This window comes from Rhamphochromis longiceps, linkage group LG3 (assembly GCF_057381845.1).
Source record: "Rhamphochromis longiceps isolate RC_006_pf linkage group LG3, R_longiceps_female_GT1.1, whole genome shotgun sequence".
NCBI lineage: Eukaryota > Metazoa > Chordata > Actinopteri > Cichliformes > Cichlidae > Rhamphochromis > Rhamphochromis longiceps.
This window is the reverse complement of record NC_140559.1, coordinates 1108385-1131298: the sequence shown is the minus strand read 5'-3', so window position 1 is coordinate 1131298 and position 22914 is coordinate 1108385. Positions and strand designations below refer to the sequence as shown.

Sequence of the window (22914 nt, the reverse complement as noted above, 5' to 3'; positions counted from 1 at the left end):
TCATATTAAGAGGAAATGCAGCTTCTGTTGCGACGTGTGAACATCTTTCTGTGTGCAGTTTAACCTCTCCACTAGTGCAGAGTCAGACCTGTGCAGTCTTTTTTAGTTTCTCTCATTTTACGGTTACAGTTTGTTTTTTTAAATAGAGCTAATCTCGACATCGCCATCACACATTCAGACTGTTTGACTTTCATTTAGAACTCATCACTTCCTGTTTTTCTAGGATTCTTTGTCCTGGGGCCCGTTCTTCGTACCTCGCTAAGTAAGTTAGCTGGATTTGATTGTTGACGATTTCGCGTGATCTTGGATCGTTCGGTTCCCCGAAGCTCGTCCGGGACTTGCTGTCATAGCAACAGAGCCGTAAGCGTAAACCTGCTGGGGAGCAGGCTTACTTTATGTAAACAGGATTAGATCGCGGCCACGCAGGTATGTCCGCTTCATTTATACGAAAGCAACAGCGATATTCCACCACTGTTTCACCATAAATAAATAACATCAATGTAACTAAAGATAATGCAGCACTTGATCCTTTTATTGATGTCACACAGATACATACAGGTCATTTCCTAAAAAAGGGAAATGTACTATTAACATTCTATTACATGTATGTGATTATTACAGATGTAATTCATATTTCAGAGTAGTAATTGTAAATTACTTCGTGTAATCAAGATGAGAGACCACGGCTATAAAAGCGAAGGTGGATTTGGGAAGCCTGTCGCAGCCATGTCCTGTCCGTTTACGCGAGCCACCCATTGCGGAAGCTGCAAGATTGATAAGGAGAGTCCTCAGAATTCAGCGTATATTGCGGGATAGACAGGATCCTTTAGCTCAGCGCGACAGTGTGCTCATTGAGAGATATCGATATTCCCGTGAGGGTATTATTTACTTAACCAACTTGTTGACGAGGGGGTGCAGGACCACCACCTGTCTTTTTTTGCTCTGCCCTTTTCTTGGTTGCTGTTATGAACAAACAAACAGATTATTTCAGGGTCTCATTCCAAGAGACGAAAAGCAATATAAGTGATAAATATTACCATTCTGTAGGATATTCTTATATTTCACTTTTACTTGTTCCCATGTTCTAGTGGGTCCTGTTGTGGCTCTAATGTGAAAGAGGATATAATGTAACATAATATAATATAATGTAATATAATATTGGATAATATAGTGTAATATAATACATCTATAAATAAATAATAAAGTGACTGAATAGTGGTATTGTCATGCGCTTTGGGTGCCTTGAAAAGCGCTATATCAATCCACTCCATTATTATTGTTATTATTAGATTACTTACGAGTTTAATTTGTCAGCAACTTTCTGCCAGCCCTCTCTCCTTGCTTTTGCAGCCTTTGCAGTGTTCCCTTGCGTTCTGATTAAACTCTGAAACTCCTGAAATCCCTCACTCAAGAGTTCTTGCTCTGCTGCCGAAAAATACCGAGCGCGCTCCTTCGACATTTTCACCGACCAATCAGAGGGTTGCCGATCAATGTTTCTACTATCGATGCGTAGCCCCTTTAACGACACCCAGTGATCTCACATTACTTCATCCAGCTGTACTAATCGTCAACAGCAGGTGTGTTTGGAGAACCGGATTAGCGCGCTCACGGTTAGCGCGATGATTTGGTCTTGGATGTGTCATTTGATCTTGGATTTAGTAAGCGACGTACGAAGAACGGGCCCCTGGGCTCAGAAAGAACAGCCTTCATTATTTTGACCATTTAGCGAGACCAACAGGAACATCACAAGTCCTTCATTCCTTTTTTAATGTCTTTATTTGAAGTTTACTGATGTGTTTATTCTTTCTGGCTGTGTTTTTTTCCTTTGTATAAGAAAAATAGAATTGAATTAATAATCTTCATAACTTCTTTTCAGATGTAGTCTGAAACACTTTCAGTTTGTTGAAAATTGATGGATCCTTAATGAATGGGCCTCAGAGCCGCTCTCAGTGTCTAATGTGGACTGCACACAAAGTTTCAGGTTAAATGCACAAATGAGGTAAGTCCTGTATTCATCCTCGTCCTCTGCTTCTGTTATTATTCATCCAGTCTGGCTGCAGACCTTAGGTTTAGTAGTGCAAAGGATAAACATCCTAAAGGTCAAAGTTTGGTTCATTTTATTGATAAAGAGATAAGAGTGTGTTTTACAGGAGAATGTGACATGTCATAAAAGTTGGTGGCAGCAGCTGAAATTGTTACACCCTGAAAAGGGGCTGAAAAGGGGATACGTCAATGACGACGCTCAGACACGATGTTTCTCTTTCAGCAGCTTCATTGCGAATGATTCAGAAATATAAACATACATACAAAAGTATTAAACATCCTAACAACGATGTACAGGTCTCTGTTAGTTGTAAAACAATATATCTCAAGACTGTTTTTTTCCTTTTCTATAAGTTACAGATTAAATTGGATGTAAGAATTTACAAAAACAACTTATGAATCAATAAACAAACTTAGATCATTAAACTGAAATGTACAGGAAATAAACAAAATATTCATATAAAAATACTAATAGGCATTTGTCCCTTCACACAAAACAAACATGTTCTTTGTCCAGATCAAATGCAAAATGCACACAATGTATGTTTCATACACAGTCTGGCACGATAAGGCTTCATGCTAGCCACCAACAGAGCGCTTAGCTTAGCCTGCTGCTTATCCTAACAACACAGTTAACACAGGCCATCTTAGTATTCCTAGTATCCTCTTGGTACATTTGGAAACACGGTCAGTACAACTCAACATACATATTTGTAAAGTCCAAAAGCAGAATTGCTCAATTATTACCTGAAAAGGGGATAAGTCAATGACGACGCTCAGACACGATGCTTCTCTTTCAGCAGCTTCATTGCGAATGAGGCATCGTGGCCTGAGCTCCCCCTTCCGGCAACGGCAGGCATAACTAATCAATCATGATCACTAAATCACATGGATTATTCCCCAGGCTCGACAAGTAGATCACAGATTGCATTTTACACAGGTTGTAGTCACATTAAGGATTATTATCCGGTTGAACATAGTCATGAACTCTTTTAACTATTTTAGCCTGTGTTACATTACGTCTCTTAATGGGACTTCTTTTACCCTTGTTTATAGATTTACATATTTGAAATAAATTGAATAATAAATTCAAATTCAAATTTTTTTTATTTGTCACATACACAGTCATACACAGTACGATATGCAGTGAAATGCTTACACAACTGCTCGTGACCTAAAGAAAAATGAAAAGGCTATGAATAAGATAGGAATAAATATGAAAGGGTAAATTTAACTAGGAAGGAATAAAATAAATAAAAATATATAAATTAAAGTTGAAAATAAAATAACTGTACAACAAAATACACAATACACAGTATAGAAGTATATAAGAATGTATGAAGAAATATAAATATATATACACACAATAACAGCAGCTGTACAAGTATTAAATGGAAATGAAGAATATAATGTCCATGTTGTGCAATCAACATTTGTAAGTGTCTTGTGCAGTGCAAATATACTTAAAGTGATTTAAGTGATGAAGTGAAAACAATGTCCAGAAAGTCCAGTGTGTGTGTAAGAACTATATGTGTGGGTCAGTACTGTGTGGTGGTGTGATTGAGAGACCGTATCGCCTGCGGGAAGAAGCTCCTCCTCAGTCTCTCTGTGTTGGTCTTCAGGGAGCGGAATCGCTTTCCTGACCTCAACAGAGAGAACAGTCTGTTGTTGGGATGGCTGAGGTCCTTCACGATCTTCCTGGCCTTGGTCCAGCACCGCCTGCTGTAGATTGAGTGCAGGTCAGGGAGCTCGGAGCGGATGGTGCGCTCAGCTGACCGCACAACCCTCTGTAGAGCTCGTCTGTCCTGCATGGTGCTGTTCCCGAACCAGGTTAAGATGTTTCCCGTCAGGATGCTCTCTATGGTGCACGAGTAAAAGTTCCTGAGCACCTTGGAGGGCAGTTGGAAGTCTCTCAAGCGTCTGAGGTGGTAGAGACGCTGACGGGCCTTTTTCACCACGGTGTTGATGTGACAGGACCATGACAGGTCCTGCGTGATGTGAACTCCGAGGTATTTGAAGCTGTCCACTCTCTCCACTGGGCACTCGTTGATGACAGGGGTCTGGTAGTTCCTCTCCTGCTTAGTGCTGAAGTCCACTATCAGCTCCTTTGTCTTACTGACGTTTAGAAGGAGGTTGTTCCTCTGGCACCAGTTCTCCAGATTCCTAATCTCCTTCAGGTAGGCCGTCTCGTTGTTATCAGAGATCAGGCCCACCACGACGGTGTCGTCAGCAAACTTGATGATGGTGGTGGAGCTGGTAGTGGCCACACAGTCATATGTGTACAGAGAGTACAGCAGGGGGCTCAGAACACACCCCTGGGGGGCTCCAGTGCTGAGAGTGGTGGAGGCTGAGACATGTCCGCCCATCCTTACTGCCTGTGGTCTGCCAGTTAGGAAGTTGGAGATCCACTGACACATAGATGAGCTGAGTCCCAGATGCTCCAGCTTGGTGGTGAGTGTGGAGGGAATTATGGTATTAAATGCAGAGCTGTAGTCTATGAAGAGCATTTTAAAATAATTCCCCCTTCTAGTGTCTAAGTGAGTAAGTGATGTGTGGAGGAGATGAGAGATGGCATCGTCTGTGGAACGATTTGGACGGTAAGCGAACTGTAGTGGGTCCAGTGTGTCTGGTAGTGAAGAAATGATGAAGTCTCTGACCAGGCGTTCAAAGCACTTCATCACTACTGAGGTGAGGGCTACAGGGCAATAGTCATTGAGAGAAGCAGGGTGGGGTTTCTTCGGGACAGGAACAATGATGGACTCTTTGAAGCATGTGGGGATCACCGACTGAGATAAAGAGATGTTGAATATCTCAGTGAACACAGGAGCTAGCTGGTATGCGCAGTCTCTTAGGATACGACCTGGGATGCCGTCTGGTCCTGCTGCTTTCCTGGTGTTCACTCTTTTGAAGGCTCTCCTTACTTCATGCTCGGAGATGACGAGCACGTTTCCGGTGCTGGCAGTATCTTCCTGTCTGCAGCCGTTAGCGCCGCTAACACTAGCATTGTTGGAGACCTTAGCTGCAGCCTCGAAGCGAGCATAGAAAGTGTTCAGCTCGTCTGCCAGAGTCACGGCCGCGTTCGTCATACCGGTCGTTGGTGCTTTATAATCCGTTATTGTTCTTAGTCCCCGCCACAGGCTCCTAGAGTCACTCTAGTTTCCTCCCGTAGCGCTGCTTCGCCTCTTTCACCGCCCTCCGCACGTTATATGACGCGGCTTTGTACGGGTCCATGTCCCCCGTCGTGAGTCCCGTGTTGTAGGCAGCGGTGTGGGATCTCAGAGCGTCGCGGATGGTTTTATCCACCCATGGCTTCTGGTTGGGAAACGTTGTGATAGTCTTTGTCTCCACGGTATCATCCGCTAGTTTCCCGATGAATCCCACAACCGCTTCCGTAAACACGTTGACATCATCATCGGAGCTGTTTCTGAACATGCCCCAGTCTGCGTCATCGAGTGCGTCCTGTAACGCGGCCACCGATTGATCAGTCCAGCGCGCGATCTTCCTCTGAACCGGAACTTCCTGTTTCAGCCTTTGTTTGTATTTTGGCATGAGGAAGATGGCGGCGTGATCGGATTTGCCAAACGGAGGGCGGGATTGTGCCTTGTAGCCGTCCTTGACCGTAGTGTAGCAGTGGTCCAGTGTCCTTTCACCCCTGGTGGGGCAGGTGATGTGTTGATGAAAATTCGGCGCTGCGCGTTTGAGGTTGGCACTATTAAAGTCCCCCGTCACAATAAGCGCAGCGTCCCGGTGTTGTGTCTGGTGCTGTGTGAGTGCCTCATGCAGCTCGCATAAGGCGGTGACCGTTCCGCTTGTGGTGGAATATAAACGGCACTTACAATGACCGATGTAAATTCCCGAGGTAGATAAAAAGGACGACACATGATGGACAGTAGTTCCAGATTTGGTGTGCAGGAGCGTGTGAGAGGAACAGCGTTCGCACTGTTGCACCAGTTGTTGTTCACCATTAAACACACGCTATATTGGGTAACTTTTAACCACAACTTTTTACTCCATTATGAACTTCAACAAATAATCAATCTATCACAAAATCACAGTGTTAGTCCTTTAAAACTCTCAAATACAGTAAAAAATAATAATTAATGTATTTCTTTTGTATTATTATGAGTATTTATTGTATGTGTGTATTGTATGGACTCTAACTGTAAACTCAGTGAAGGGAAAATATTTTAGCTCAAACACCAAAATTCATTCACGTTAGATTTTTCCTCCACACGATTCAGATTTTATTGCTGGCTTCTTCATAAAGTTGGATCTGACTTCAGTGTAAATGACCTTTGTCTGATGTCTCTTATTTAATGAGCTTGTTTCTCCTGCTTTTCCTCACTTTCCTCACAGTCTGCCCTGATCTGATCGAAGTTGAAGTTTCTGTTGGAATGATCTGAGCAACAGACCTCCTCCCTCACTGAAGTGTGAAACTTTGTCTGTGAAGCAGTGTGACAGTGTCAGTAGATGATCAGCAGAGGAAAGTGAAGCTGCTGTGAGCTGATGTCCTGAAGGGCTTTTAAAGAGTCTCTGAGTTTGACAGGAACATGAAGATGTTTGTGGTGTTTGTGATCCTCCTGCACGGTAAGTACACCTTCCTCTCTCTGCTCTCATCATCAGCTTTTCTTTCATCTCTCTCTCTTTAATGTGTTGAAGTGCAGCAGGAGGAGATTTCCATCAAACACTGGATTCTGATTCAGATCAAACTAACAATCCAAAGCAGCAACTTTCAAATCTCTGGATTCTTCTTGGTGGCTTTCAGATGAGCTCATGTTACAACTGGTTTTCCAGTCAAAGCACACAGATCAGAATACACAGCACTTGGACTCTCGCACACTCTTGTTGGTAGCTGTTTCATTCAGCCTGATCTGTATATATAAACTTTGTCAAACACCTGTGATATAGTTATTTCTAATCATCCCTGTAAAAAGAACAGTTGGCCCACTCTGCTGTACAACATTGCTTCAGTTCATTGAGGTTTTTGGACATTTGTTTATGCAAAGCTCTCTCTTAGTTCCACCACAGCATTTCAGTTGGGTTATGGTCTGGACTTTGACTGACCCATTGCAAAATCTTGATTCTTTTCTCCTTCAGAGATTCAGACATGTAGATTTGCTGGTGCGCTTCCTCCAAAGGACATTGTTCCAGAAGTCATGTGACCTGTACTGCCACGTTTAGAAAAGAAGCTTTGTCCTCGTAGACTTCTGCAAACTGTGTTTATTTGTAATACAATTTAAGAGGCAGTTGTTTGGTTTGCTTGTGTTTGTATTTGTGCCAGGACCACCTGTACATTTCACTAATAATGTTTTGTGCATGAATTGCACATCAGCTTTAAGGGTTTCTGTGCAGCAGCTGTTACAGCTGAACTGTTTGATCATTACTTTTGACCTTTTCAGCTGTTTAATTATACATTTCTGATTCAACAGGATATTTATTTTTTTATTTTTTCTCCTTGCACAGTGGTCATCTGAGTGGCATCTCAGACTTCAGAGCTCAGAGAGTGAACGTTGAACGTCGCTTCACTCAGACATTTACATCAAAAACTGTTGAACAAACCAGGAGAGAGAGAAACCGAATCTTTTCACACTAAATTTTTATTCTCTGCTTAACGTTTTGTTGATCAGGAGAAGCAGGATTAGGATCTTGGGCAGAGTTTAACCCTCTGTTGTGCGTTATGTGAAGGAGCTCCACTTGTTTCTGTGGTAAATTAAGCTGCAGACCTTCAGATTTTCCAACATTGGCTTCGTAGGTTAGTTTTCATGAACCCTGTTCATTTTTGTGGTTGGTCATATGCTGCCATCATTACACCAACACTGCATCAAAAGTCTGGTCCCTTTCAAAGGTCCCTCAGGTCCCGCTTACATGGATAGACTGAGTGTAGAAGTTGCAGATAAGGTAACCTGCATTCCAGCACGTGGATGCTGACACAAACTCAAAGCATGCTGTTAATTTGTCTTTCTGCTTGTGTGTCCTTACAGTTTCCCAGCATGCCCTGGCTGTGGTGGTGGAGGTGTATGAGGAGGCAAAGTCTGTTCTGCTGCCCTGTCAGTACTCTGGTATTATTCCTGAGAAAAACCCCACAGTGATGTGGACTCGCAGTGATCTCAGTCCCACGTTTGTCCACCTGCGACGAGAAGAAGGTGATGATCTCAAAAAGCAGAACCTCCGCTACAGCGGGCGCACATCAATGAGGCCTGATGCTCTGGAGACTTCAGACTTCAGCCTCACTCTGAGAATACCAGACCTGATTGACAGCGGCGTCTACACCTGCTCCATCAGTGATGGGAAAGAAGAAACGGGACAGAGAAATGTGCAGCTAAAGGTCAAAGGTCAGCAATTAACTGCAACTGATTATTTAAAAAACAATTGCTTACCACATTTATGAGAAAATACAGGGATTTAATACAGTTATTATTAAAAAAAGAATTTCACACTGTACTGAATGAATTAGCTTTTCTGGTTTACGTTATTTTCACTCATTAAAAGGTATAAAATATCAACTGCACAAAAATATACTGCTTTAATGCATCATGTTACTTTCTCATATTATTTGTGGTTTGGCCACTGAATTGATTTAGATTTTGCTTTGCTTTGTTTTGGTGGGGTTGTTGTTTTTTGCTTTTTATTTCTTTTCCAAACACCTGATAATAACCTACACTCTTAGAGAGCTAAAAGCATTTACATTGCACATCATGCATCCATCCTTGGAAAGCACAGCTGGTTGGTTATTATCATGGTTATGGTCTGTTTATACTGTAGGTGAACTGCTTTCCATCAAACACCAGGATTTGGTACTGGAAGACCTCCAACTGAATAAAATACATATGCTTTCATTAATTTTGAATACTTATCAGCAGATTTAACCACAAAAACAGGGGGCAAAATATTTTGTGTATGAATTGCCATTTCTTCTTTTCACCTCGAGATGGTCCAGGACACCCAGGCTCAGGCGACCGAGGACCCTCAGGATTGGGTTTAGACAGATCGGTACCCTCATTTGGTCATGCTGTCTCCTCTGACAAGCAGGGCTTGCAAGCAGAGACTTGGGCAGGGCAAGACCAAAAAAAGTTTTTGTGTTGACCAGGGCAAAAGCTGACACCAGGGACCCAGCGTCAGCAGACAAAATCTGTTACTAGCTTGGACCTAGATGCACCTGATTCTCAGGTTACACAGGTTTCTCAGGGATCTCTGATTGCTCCTGCTGGGGCTACACAGGGCTCATATCCTGTTTCTGTTCCTCACCCTGAGCACCTGCTGATGTTAGCACAGGCAGGGCCCACCTGTAGCCTTGGGCTGTCTATGAAAGAAGCTGGTGAATTGGTGCAAGGGTGCGGAAGGAGACAGAGGGCAGCCTGGCTATTGGTCTGGTGATAGGGTGGCTGGCCACAGGTTAAGCCAGCCCACCCTCTTTACCAGAGACTAAAGTGGAGATGGGGCACAGTTGTAAGGATGTGGAGCCAGAGATGACAGGTGAGGTGTGTCTAGATGGTGGGTGGAAGCTGGGATTACAGTCTCTGGAGCTGGGTTTCCATAATAATCCCCTCATGGCAGAAAGTTTCACATATAAAACAATGATGTGCACTTAAAACTTCAGTCCTGAAGTTTTTCAGAAATCTTGAAAAAAAATTTTGTGGCCCCCATAAATATTCACCCCTATGGAAAAATTCTGGAGGTTCCCCTGTCCTTAGCGCGTGCCTCTAAGATCTGTTACAAACAAACTGCATATTACATAATCGGCTCTCAAACCTGGTCAGCAATTCATTTTGATTTGATCAAAAATAATTTCAAACAACTTCTATAGCAATTAAATTAAATGGTACTAGTCTTACAGAGTAAGCTGGTGAGTAACATATTTCCAAGAAGTACAGTAACCTAAGCAGAAAGTTAGCGGCCATCCAGGTCTTTATGTCTTTTAGACATTCCTGCAGTTTTTCTAATTGGTGTGTGTTATCTGGCTTCATAGAGCTGGGTGTCATCTGCATAGCCGTGAAAATGTATGCTATGTCTTCTGATGAAACTGTCTAAGGGAAGCATGTGTTAATAGAACTGGTCCTGGGACTGAACCCTGTGAAACTTTGCATGAACAAATGAGTGACTATTAGATAGATATGATTCAAATATGATTAATAAATGGTAGGACATCCTTGAGCACTCTTGCAGAAATTGTGTCTAAAGACACGTTGATGGTTTTGAGGAAGTAATTAAAGATATATTGGAGGAAAAGAGTCTAAATAAATTTCTCCCCCTGACTATAGTTCTTCTGATCTGGAGGAGATTAGTGCCTTGTTCAGCTCCTTCTTCCAAACCATCTTGAAGTGTCGCAGAGCAGAATGGAGGTGGAAAAAGGACACTTGTCTGTTTCAAAACCTCCCCTGATATGTGTAATGCAGTTTCGATTGATGAGGTTGCCACCACAAAGGCTCCCAGTTGATCTTGTGTTTTTCATCCATCTGCCTCAGCCAGTTGTTCAACTGTTTTGAACCAGTTTAAGCAAGTGACTCTGGGATTCATACAGGATGTGGTTCATCACATTAAGCCCTCAGGTTTCCCTCAAGATGCTGCTGCTCCTTGATTTTAATAAACAGGTTTTTCCTAGTATAGGTCAGTTACTGTTGGCCATCATGAATACCAGTTTGTCTTTTGGTGTGGTTCCTGCAAACTTTAAACATTCATCAGTGCAACCTTTATTTAAGAAACCTGATATTGATCAAATTATGTTAGCTAATTTTATGCCTATCACTAAGCTGCCTGTCCTTTGAAAATTTTTAGAAACAATTGTTTGTACTCGTTTGAAGTCTTATTTGGAAAAGCATGATAGCCTGGACGTTTTGCAATTCAGATAGTTTTGTTTTCTTGTCCTCTCAGACCAGCAGGTGGAGAGAAAAGTGGAGGAAGGCTCAGAGTCTGTCATCCTGCCCTGCCAAACAAGACCTGGCGTACCTGGTGACACCTCAGTGGAGTGGACTCGCTCTGATCGAGAACTCATGACGGTCCATGTGTATCCAAACAGAAGTGAGAACCTTAAGAAACAGGACGACCTTTACTGTGGTCGCACAAAGATGAGTGAAGACCTGCTGAGAACTGGAGACCTCAGTCTGACCCTGAAATACCCCACAGAGAGAGACAGTGGAGGATACATCTGCACCATCTACAGGGACAAAGACATCCTGAGACAGAAAGTAGTGCTGCAGGTCAAAGGTCAGTGATGCATAAATAAGTCAAAGGCCTTAGGTGTAGATGCAGGTCAGAGATCAAAGGTTATGTTGTTATTTTTTTTCCTTATGTTTCTCAACAGAACCATTTCCATCTTGGGCCATAGCTTCCATGGTTCTCTTGGTTCTCCTGGTTCTTCTTGTTTCTGGCGGTCTTTTATTTAATTTCCGATACTATTTTAAGTCAGGTGAGTGTCTCCTACTACACTACCCATAATGCCGTTGCTTAGCAGGTGTCCTCTGGTGGCTCCTTGACTGTGGCTCACACAAACTTGTTCCAGAAGCTGAAAGAGTTGAGAGTTACATGAGACACATGAGATCTTCATGGTTTCTGTGCTGATGTGTGTGAGACATGGCCGACTGTGGAGGCTCAGTCTGTCTGTTCTTCTTCATCCAACATGTCTGCAGCACTTTACAGGACGCTGCAGACTAGTTACCAAAGAACGAGTCAGGAACACATCAGGAACAAACTGAGACACAATCTGACTGAGTCTAGAAGACAAGGAGGGACAGGGAGGTCATGTGACCATCACAGCTGCTGCTGATGTCATCATGTTGTCCTTTGTTGTCCTTTCAGTCCCCCGGGTGGTGGAAGTGGTTTCAGGGCAGGAGTCTGTCCAGTTGCCCTGCAAAGCCAAAGTTCACCTGCTTGAAGACACTAAAGTGGAGTGGATAGACAGTGATAATGACAAGGTCCACGTGTATCAGAACGGCACTGACCACCCCAATGAGCAGGACCAGGTTTACAGAGACCGAACGAAGATGAAAGAAGGTCTGCTGAAAACTGGAGACCTCAGTCTGACTCTGAAATACCCCACGGAGAGAGACACAAAGACATACACCTGCACTGTCTACAGCACTAAGGGAAATGTTCTGATGAAAAAACAAGTGGTGCTTCAGGTCAAAGGTCAGTACAGCCTCAATAATAGAAATGTGGTTAGTTCATTTATGGACCCTTCAAGTAGAATGTACATGAACTGCTGAGGTTTTTAGGGCAAAAGTATTCATATACTGTGCTTTGCATACAGTATATCTAGAGGTACCCCTAGTTTCTTTATATTTTGCTGCCAATGAGCCAAAGTTTCTTCTAATTTTATAATTTCATAAAATGGTCTTGAGCAATAGTTCTCCGGGTTTTCTGAAGTTCTTTCAATGTTTTACTTTGGGCACTGGCTGCTTTTTCACCCATTTTCATTCACACAAATACAAATTGAATATTTAAATAGAACTTTGCATTTAAAAGATCAATTTTAGTACTTAGACTGGTCTTTGTACATTATAAACTACAAAACAGAATTAAACACAGTATTTGAGTTTCTGCCAAGGGTGCAATTGCAGTACTACAATTGCTTACAAGAATAGGCACATTCATGTTCTCTACTTGCGCTTTTTTGTGTTTTAAATGATGAACACAAATGCATCAGGGACTTCAGTTCAAACCTGGTCCACAGATAGCTGTCTGTTCACTGTTTTTGTCAGTCATCATTCTTTTAGTTTAATTCAATTCAGTTTTTTTATACAGCATCAAATCACAACAACAGTGACCTCAAGGTGATTTACATATAAAGGTAAAGACTAACGATTAAATACCGATTGGTAGATAGACACATAGTGAGTGAAAAAAGGTCAGTGAAGAAGAAAAACTCAATGCATCATGGGAATCTCCGGCAGCCTACGTCTATTGCTGCATAACTAAGGGAGGATTCAGGGTCACCTGGTCCAGCCCTAACTATATGCAAAAAGGAAAGTTTGAAGCCTAATCTTAAAAGTAGAGATAGTGTCTGTCTCCCGAATCCAAACTGGAAGCTGGTTCCACAGAAGAGGGGCCTGGAAACTGAAGGCTCTGCCTCCCATTCTACTTTTAAATACTCTAGGAACAACAAGTAGGCCTGCAGAGCGAGAGCGAAGTGCTCTAATAGGGTGATATGGTACTACAAGGTCATTAAGATAAGATGGGGCCTGATTATTTAAGACCTTGTATGTGAGGACTACTTCTCAGGCTTTTCAGAGAGTTTTTAGGACAACCTCTGTCTGCATAACAATGAAAATGTGCCCTGTAGTGACACTGTCTAAGGGAAGCATCTACATTGTGTTGGTCCTAGAACGGAACCCTGTGGAACTCCATAATTAACCTAAGTGTGTGAAGAGGACTCTTGTATCTAACAATCAGCTGCAGTTGAAGCAGCAGCATTGTGAGAAACAACGTTTCTGAGGAACTCTTCAGAAATGAAAGCACAATATGGACCCACTTCAACACCTCTCTTTATGTTTGATTGGAGTGTTTGATGTTATATTTGTTCATTAATTTTGCTGGAGACCTCCCTGCTGGGATGTCCAAATACATTAATTTATCTAAAGAAAATGTGATCACTACCTTTGCTGTCTGTACAGCTCATGATGTGCTTTGTTGTTGCTCTTAGTGCCAGAGGTGGAGGTGGATTCAGGTGAGGACTCTGTCCAGCTGCCCTGCCAAACCACAGTTCACTCACTGAAAGAAGCCAGAGTGGAGTGGACGGACAAAGAGAACAGGAAGGTCAACGTGTATCACAACACCTCTGACCTGCTTGCATTACAGCATCGTTTTTTTCAGAAACCGAACAAAGATTAATGATGGCCTATTGAAAACTGGAGACCTCAGTCTAACCCTGAAATACCTCACAGACTGGGACAGAGGAATCTACACCTGTACTGTCTACAACAGGTATAGAAAGATCCGGATGAAGAAACAAGTGGAGCTGAAAGTCAGAGGTCAGTGCTGATTGACTGGTTTGAAAAACTCTCTAATGCGTTAAACCAAAATAATTAACTTTTAAATGAGTGAACCTGTTTTGAAAATGTTAAGAATACAACGTAGAGACATTTGTGTTTAAATGTAGAGCACAAAGTAAAAAATTGTTAGAAACATAAATACTCAAATAAAGCACAAATACACAAACACTATTAAACTAAAATACAAAAACAACGTATTTGTACTCTGTTACTTCTCACCTCTCAAGATGTTTCACTCGGATTTTGTTCTCAGATATTGAAGTTGTGTCCCGTTTTCATCATCCTACAAAACTATTCATGTTCAGCATGACTGATGGAACAAATCCATTTAGTTTGTCTCATGCCATCTGATCATCAGCAGTTTTGAGTGGGATTAATTTGCATTCATTGAACATCGTTTTCGAGTCAACTGCATCAAACTTTGATTCCAGCCAAAATCAGTGATGCTGAAAGGGAATAAATGAGGCTGTACAGCTTCTTTAGAAATGAGAGATGAGCTGAGTCGATCCCAAGGATTCAGTAATGTTGCAGCAGAAACAAAAACATTTTGATTTGATGAAGGTTTCTGTGGCTTCATGTTGCAGATGTGTGTGAAAATCTGATCTGTAAAATACAATTAAGATTCATTGGCAGAGAGGATTGTTCTGGACAGAAACAAGATCATGACAGAGGGCATGTTTGATTTAAACTCCTCTTCAATGATACATTTTAAATCCCCCCAAAAAACAGCAGACAGCAGCTCTACAATGACAGGAGACATTACAGACACTGATCACCTCAAACGTCTTTAAAACCTGCTTTGACTTTCTACATTTCTGTCCTGTTACCTTCTGCTCTGATCTTCTTCTGTCCTCCAGCTTTCTCTGCAACTCTGAAACCTGCTGCTGTCTGTCATGTTGTGTTTGTTGTCCTCTCAGTCTGTCAGGTGGAGGTGGAGGTGGAGGAGGGGGTGGAGTCTGTCCAGCTGCCCTTTATGAATACAGAAAACCTGCCTGAAGATGCTAAAGTAGAGTGGAGACACTATGAACCATTTAGGATCGTTTATGTGTATCAAAACGGCTCTGACCAGCCTGACAAACAGGACCAAGTTTATGTGGATGAATGAAGACCTGCTGAGAACTGGAGACCTCAGTCTGACCCTGAAACAGCCCACAGATGGAGACAGTGGCGAATACAGATGTGAAGTGGACAGCACACAGATCTACAGATACAAAACTGTGCTGCTCAAAGTCAAAGGTTTGTGTGTGTGTGTGTGTGTGTGTGTGTGTGTGTGTGTGTGTGTGTGTGTGTGTGTGTGTGTGTGTGTGTGTGTGTGTGTGTGTGTGTGTCTCCTCTGCAGGGAGAGTTCAGGTCCAGGATCAAACAGGGGACATCAGGAACAGAAGCAGCTCCATTGATCCGACTCCTCTGATGGCTGATCAATCAGTTTGATCTGTGTGTTCTTTGATTATTGATCAGTGATGTCAGAGTGGAGTCAGTGTGATGTTGTTGTTGTGTGTTTGAGACTTTTAGTGTCCATGAAGGTCTCTGCTGCCGTAGATCCTCTGAACTGTGACAGAGGTCTCACTCTGGAGGAAACTCTCAGCACTTTCCAGCAGCTCCTCCATCATGGAGGACGTTCCCTCACTGTAACAGGTGGAGGAGAGAGGAGAGGAAGCACAGGTGGATCCTCTGAGGAAGAGGAGCGTTCCTACAAACCACATGATCACATTCAATTCAATTCAATTTTATTTATATAGCGCCAAATCCCAACAAAAGTCGCCTCAGTGCGCTTTATATTGTACAGTATAACCTGTAATAGATACAGAGAAAAACCCAACAATCATATGACCCCCTATGAGCAAGCACTTTAGTGACAGTGGGAAGGAAAAACTCCCTTTTAACAGGAAGAAACCTCCGGCAGAACCAGGCTCAGGGAGGGGCGGGGCCATCTCCTGCGGCCTGTTGGGGTGAGGGAAGGAAAACAGGATAAAGACATGCTGTGGAAGACAGACAGAGGTTAATAACAGATATGATTCAATGCAGAGAGGTCTATTAACACATAGTGAGTGAGAAAGGTGACTGGAAAGGAAAAACTCAATGCATCATGGGAATCCCCCGGCAGCCTACGTCTATTGCAGCATAACTAAGGGAGGATTCAGGGTCACCTGGTCCAGCCCTAACTATATGCTTTAGCAAAAAGGAAAGTTTTAAGCCTAATCTTAAAAGTAGAGATAGTGTCTGTCTCCCGAATCCAAACTGGAAGCTGGTTCCACAGAAGAGGGGCCTGGAAACTGAAGGCTCTCCCTCCCATTCTACTTTTAAATACTCTAGGAACAACAAGTAGGACTGCAGAGCGAGAGCGAAGCGCTCTAATAGGCTGATATGGTACTACAAGGTCATTAAGATAAGATGGGGCCTGATTATTTAAGACCTTGTATGTGAGGAGCAGGACAATAATGAATTACAGTCGTCCAGCCTGGAAGTAATAAATGCATGAACGAGTTTTTCAGCGTCACTCTGAGACAGGATATTTCTAATTTTAGAGATGTTGCACAAATGGAAGAAAGCAGTCTTACATATTTGTTTAATATGTGCGTTGAAGGACATGTCCTGGTCAAAAATGACTCCAAGGTTCCTCACAGCGTTACTGGAGGCCAAGGTAATGCCATGCAGAGTAAGAATCTGCTTTGATACCATATTTCTAAGATTTTCAGGGCCAAGTACAATAACCTCAGTTTGATCTGAATTAAGAAGCAGAAAGTTGGTGGCCATCCAGGTCTTTATGTCTTTAAGACATTCCTGCAGTTTAACTAATTGGTGTGTGTTATCTGGCTTCATGGACAGATAGAGCTGGGTGTCATCTGCATAGCAGTGAAAATTTATGCTACGTCTTCTAATGATGCTGCCTAAGGGAAGCATGTATAATGTAAACAGAATTGGTCCTAGCACTGAACCCTGTGGAACTCCATAATTAACCTCAGTGTGTGAAGAGGACTCTCCATTTACATGCACAAATTGGAGTCTGTTAGATAGATATGATACAAACCACTGCAGTGCAGTACCTGTAATACCTACAGCATGTTCTAATCGCTCTAATAGGATATTATGGTCGACAGTATCGAACGCTGCACTGAGGTCTAGCAGGACAAGCACAGAGATGAGTCCACTGTCAGAGGCCATAAGAAGATCATTTGTAACCTTCACTAAAGCTGTTCCTGTGCTGTGCTGAGCTCTGAAACCTGACTGAAACTCTTCAAATAAACCATTCCTCTGCAGATGATCTGTTAGCTGTTTGACAGCTACTCTTTCAAGGATTTTTGATATGAAAGGAAGGTTGGAGATTGGCCTATAATTAGCTAAGACTGCTGGGTCTAGAGATGCTTTTTGAGTAAAAGTTTAACTACAGCCAGCTTGAAGGCCTGTGGTACATAGCCGATTATTAGAGATAGGTTGATCATATTTAAGATTGAAGCATTAATTAATGGCAGGACTTCTTTCACCCCTGACCAGAGGGGTTTACTATGAAGTCACATTGATGGATTTTTGTGTCAGGAAGTTGTCTATTTTTCTTTATTTCAAACATGTAAATAATCAGTAAGTCACCATGACGGTATCAAAGGAACATGTTCCAGTTTGAAGGTCGGTTTCTACCAAAGCAGACCTGTGATCATTTTAAGATTGTGACCTGTGGTCTGTATGTCATCTGTCCTTGTCCTGGTCCTCTGTCCTTGTCCTGGTCCTCTAATTTACTACATGAACTGAACTACTGAACTGCACTGAAACAGGAAGATCACCCTGTTGGCTGTAATGTTAGGGTTTATAGAGCACATCACATCACATTCTGTACTGAGACTAAACATCTTTTAAACACTTATTTATTAAATCCACGCTATGCTTTACAGAGAGCGATAAATCTAAGTTTTTTAGAGCAAGGCTCCATGATGTAAATCAGCCTTAATACATGTAGTGTAGTGTTTCATGCCCACTTTGTGTTGTTTTGAGTTCGTCTATGGACATTTCACAAATCGCTACAGGCAGGACTATGTGAATAAGCACTCAACATGTTTGACATATATTTTTATAAGGATGCTTACAAACATGCACTATTCTTCTTAAATAAATCCCAATAAATGTATCTTGCTAACGTTTAATGTTCTTCTTCTGTGGTGTTTGTGGTCTAAATGACATACATCACCCCTGAACCAGGATTTGAGGCTTATTGAGAAAACTTCAACTTCTCTATTTTATTAAGGTCGTACACATCTTGTTGGAGTATATCGCCATGGTTACTGAAGCTGCAGCGATAATATGATCTAGAGAGGTTAACGTTTGATATTAGACATCAAGGGGTTCAAAACCACAAACTGGACTAATCAGATCTCTGGGAAAGAGTCTCACTCTTCCTGGGGGAGGGTCTGCAGGTTTAAGAGCATCTAAATTCTTTATCTGATGAGGATAAGGAAGAAATACACATTCTCAGAGAGAATTTATTTTTGATTTTTTTTCCCCCGATGGCTACAATTTTAAAGCATTTTTGTTGTTCATGAACATCAGGAAGAATTGCAGAATGTGAAACTGAAATTACTGCGTCCAGATGATCAGAAATCATTTGTGGGATTTCTTTACCTGGGTTATTGAGCATGCATCGAGTTTTCCTGTAATCCAATGTTTTTCATACAGTTTGGTGCATCTGAATCATTTGATGGTAATGAGGTAAATAATGAGCCGACATTTTCCTCATGACACCAGCGATAAGCTCTGAACCCTCATTTTACCTGAACATGCCAACTGCTGATTCAGGAAAAATGTCCACGTTACCTGGTGAAAGTCACACTTTGTAACGTGCGGTGGAGACGACGCCAGCTGCAGATGTGTGCAGGTGGATAGCGAATGAGCAACAACTTCTAACTTTCCACAAGTACTCATTTATTTCAAATATCAAAAATAAAAGCGCCAGCTCTACCACACACGAGAGCACACTAGTCCGCGTACACAACGAAGAAGAATAAAAAAGAGGGTAACCTACCAGTCATGACACAAGAGACGCCACCATGCGGCGATACACTGCATTACAACACGCCACTGCTGAGTAAGTGTATTTGTAATGTTTTATCGTAAGTTTAATCAATAAACAAGTTCAGGGCGCTGAGAGTTTAGTTTGGAGATAAGAGGTATAATACATAATATTATACCTCTGGCATAATACATATGCCAGTGAAAGTAATAACCAGTTAACCTGGAAGACAGGACACTGTTGTTAGAATAGAATAGAATAGAATTCAACTTTATTGTCATTGCACATGCACAGGTACAGGGCAACGAAATGCAGTTTGCATCCATCCAGAAGTGCTTTAGTGATATAGATATATTACAATATATATTAGCAATAGTATAGATATGTAAGTATATTACAGAAATGGGTCTATTATGGTATGTTATAATGTACACGGTATGAAGTATGTTGTGAATATTCTATAACTAAGTATGTACAGGCTGTAGTGAGTACAAGCTATGTACAGGCTATGAACAGGATATAAATATGAAAAACTATACAGAATATGAAATAAATAACTTTACAGAAATCTGAGATATACAGCTATACAGAAATGGGAACTATGCAAGTTGTAAACAGTTGTAGGATTAAAGATTATCGAATGTACAGAATGATTATTTACACAGAGCTATACAGTAGTGCAGTTAAGATAAGTGAGGGTGTAGATAGTTTCTACAGAGGCTATATAAAGAGCTAGTGGTTGTGAGCGGTGGTTCAGTCCATGTTATTATTGTGTGTTTGAGGGTACAGTTGTCCATTGTGGGGGTGTGTATGTCCAGTCCATGAGTTTAACGTGGGTCAGATGTCAGGAGGCAGAGTTCAGGAGTCTGACAGCTGTGGGGAAGAAGCTGTTCCGGTACCTGGTGGTCTTAGTCCGGAGGCTCCTGTGGCGCCTCCCAGAGGGCAGGAGGGTGAAGAGTTGTTCACGTGAAACCGAAAGTAAACAGTATAGCTGGTGTTACTCCCTCCACTGTCTTTTATCGACGGCTCCAAATGAGATATAAATCCCCAAATATTAAGCGCAACAATGAGAAGTATTTGGATTTAACTGGTTGCTGTTTCTTGCAGGAGATTGAAGATGCTGCTGTTGCTCCTGCTCCTCACGAGCGGTAAGAAACTCTTATATACTTTATGTAAACAATGTTTATCTTGCACTCAGACCGAAGTTTTATCGCACAGGTATATACACGCAGTGTGTGAAATTACCGATGTAATGATGGCTTTATTTGTAAGAGAGCGAGGGGTGGTGTGAGAAAGTCTGGACCGACTTTGTGTTGAAAGTTTGAGCCTGGGAGAGGCTAACTAGCCGTGCTAAGCTAGCTCGGTGACACAGGTCATGGCTGCAGATCTGAGATAAAAGGCTTTATTGACAGGTCCGATAATCCTTTATATCACAACATCATTCTCAGACAGGTGACAGGAACATGCAATGAAGTGGCCATCTATATCTGCTATTGTTACCAAAGTGTGACTGACTGGAATGTTACCAGTTAAAATCGAAAGCTTTTCTTTTTTTTGTTCAGAACTGTGAGGATTGTTTATTTCCTGTTTAATCTCGCAAACTACCACTGATGCGGTAACCGGAACTGATTCCCTCTGAAAAGTTTGATTTCACCGCAGCGTTTCACTAACTTCCCAGAAAATAAAACTAAGTTGTTTAAGTAAAAATCTTTTTCAAAGAAGCACCGTCAACGTGCATAGTTTAGCTGGGCAGGAAGTCAGAAACAGTAACAGTCTAAAACAAAACGACAACAAAAACCCAGTGCAGACTAAACTTCACTTAAAAGTATGTTGGAGAGTCGTGGACACACTTGCAGATTTGTGTCTGGGCTCTGTCAAAAAGTCAGATAATATAATATAGAATACAAATTAATAATTACTGAATTGATTACTGGTGAAAACAGCAGAAAAGAGAGTTTGATTAACAATTTCATGGGGTTGTTTATGGTCTGCCTCCTGAAGTCAAACATAAACAGACAGTGACAGAAGATACTTGACCACATGAGTTATTTCGGTGTTACATACCAGTGATTTACAGTAAATACTACTTTGACACTGTTCCAAATGACACAGAACAAAAGTAATGCTCATAATAAAGGCTGCTATATAAGAACAGACATAAATAATGAAATCGGGATAAACTTTAAAATCTCTTTAAAGGCATCTTGATGCATTCTTAATCATCCAGGAAAGTAAATCTCCAAAAGTTGATTCTGTTCATCTGGACGTAGCGTTTTGTGGGAGAAACGTTTCGTCATCCAGGTGACTTCTTCAGTCTCAGCTGACTGCAGGTTTCCCCAACCAGTACATTTGCATAATGACTGAAACCAGCCCACTGAGGAACAATGGGCTGGGAGGTCAGTCTGTTAATCTTAATTATGCAAAATCTCATGACCAACAACCACTGACCAAAACCCACTGATCAATGGCCATGAGTAGCATTCAGAGTTGGGGAATGGCTGCAATCACAGCATTGTAAGATGGCGAAAGATGTACCCTTAGGCCCCCTCCTTGATTCAGAGATGGTCTTTCCCTTTTCACGTAATTGGCCTCTTTGACTCTGCGCTCAAACCAGCGTTCCTCCCTGTCCAGGATGTTACATCCTCATCATTGAAAGAGTGTCCACTGGCCTGTAGGTGTAAACAGACTGCAGAGTCCTGGGCTGACGAGGTAGCTCTTCTGTGTTGTGCCTATACTGTCCTTTTCCAGTATAGGTTTGATTACAGCTTTTACAGTTTTTAGTTGTTCTGGAAACACACCTGACATTAAAGAAAAGTTGACGATCTGTAACAGGTCTGACTCTAAAGTCTTTGAGACCTTTTTGAAAAAAACTTGTTGGCAGGACATCTAAACAGCAGGAGGAGGAGTTCAGTTGACCTTAGATGTCCTCCAGGTCTTTGCTGTTAATCGGGTGAAACTGTTTCATGGTGTTTAAACAGTTTTTTGGTGGACACAGTACATATCCTGGATCTGCTGTTGATGTACCAATTGCTTGTCTAATCTTTTGGATTTTTTCTGTGAAGAATTTGGCAAAGTCATTGCAGGCCATGGTCGAATGAAGTTCAGCTGCCACTGGCACAGGAGGGTTTGTTAGCCTGTCAACTGTAGAAAATAAGACCCGAGCATTATGGCTGTTTTTAGTGATGATGTCAGAGAAGTAGGACCTCCTTGCACTCCTCAGTTGTAAATTATAATTGTGAAGTTTCTCTTTATAAATGTCATAATGAACCTGGAGGTTTGTTTTTCTCCATCTGCGCTCAGCTTTCCTACACTCTCTTTTTTCATTTTTCACCAGTGTGGAGTTTCTCCATGGAGACTTTTTCCTTCCAGAGATAACCTTCACCTTAATGGGAGCAATAGTGTCCATTACATTTAACATGTTAGCATTGAAGCTATTGACGAGCTCATTGACTGAACCTTTGGACAGGTCAGGTGTTAATGGGAAGACCTGGTTAAAGATCTCACTACTGTGTTCAGTTATACACCGTTTTGTGATCACTGTTGTTGATATATTTGTGTGGGCTGAGATTTTACTTTCAAAGAAAACACAGTAATGATCAGACAGGCCCACATCAGACACAGTAATGTTTGAAATGCTCAGGCCTTTGGAGATCAGTAGGTCAAGAGTGTGTCCTCTATTATGTGTGGCCTCCGTTACATGCTGAGTCAGCCCAAAGTTGCCCAGAGTGTTACTCAGGTCTTTAGTCCCTTTGTCCTGAGGGTTGTGGAGTGGAGTACACTGGTACAGTACATGCGAGTGAAATTCTTGTTCTGCCGGGTGTGTTGTTGGTTTTCCCTTGATTGCTGAGTTGACAGGCGCCTTTGTTACTGGGACCAGTACTTTTAAGAAAG

The 22914-nt window shown here is 42.0% G+C and overlaps 1 protein-coding gene and 1 pseudogene across 1 annotated transcript in view; both read left to right on the top strand.

The window, feature by feature from the left end:
* The first annotated feature begins 6515 nt into the window (after positions 1-6515).
* Positions 6516-15905, top strand: LOC146672445 (uncharacterized; annotated as a pseudogene).
* A 4081-nt stretch (positions 15906-19986) lies between these two features.
* The window catches only part of LOC146672444 (uncharacterized), a 29311-nt gene continuing 26383 nt past the window's right edge, over positions 19987-22914 (top strand). Inside the window, exon 1 of the mRNA XM_085386153.1 lies at positions 19987-20171. Within this exon, the coding sequence (XP_085242279.1) occupies positions 20141-20171 (31 nt within the window). The 5' untranslated portion in view covers positions 19987-20140. The remainder of the gene's footprint in view (positions 20172-22914) is intronic.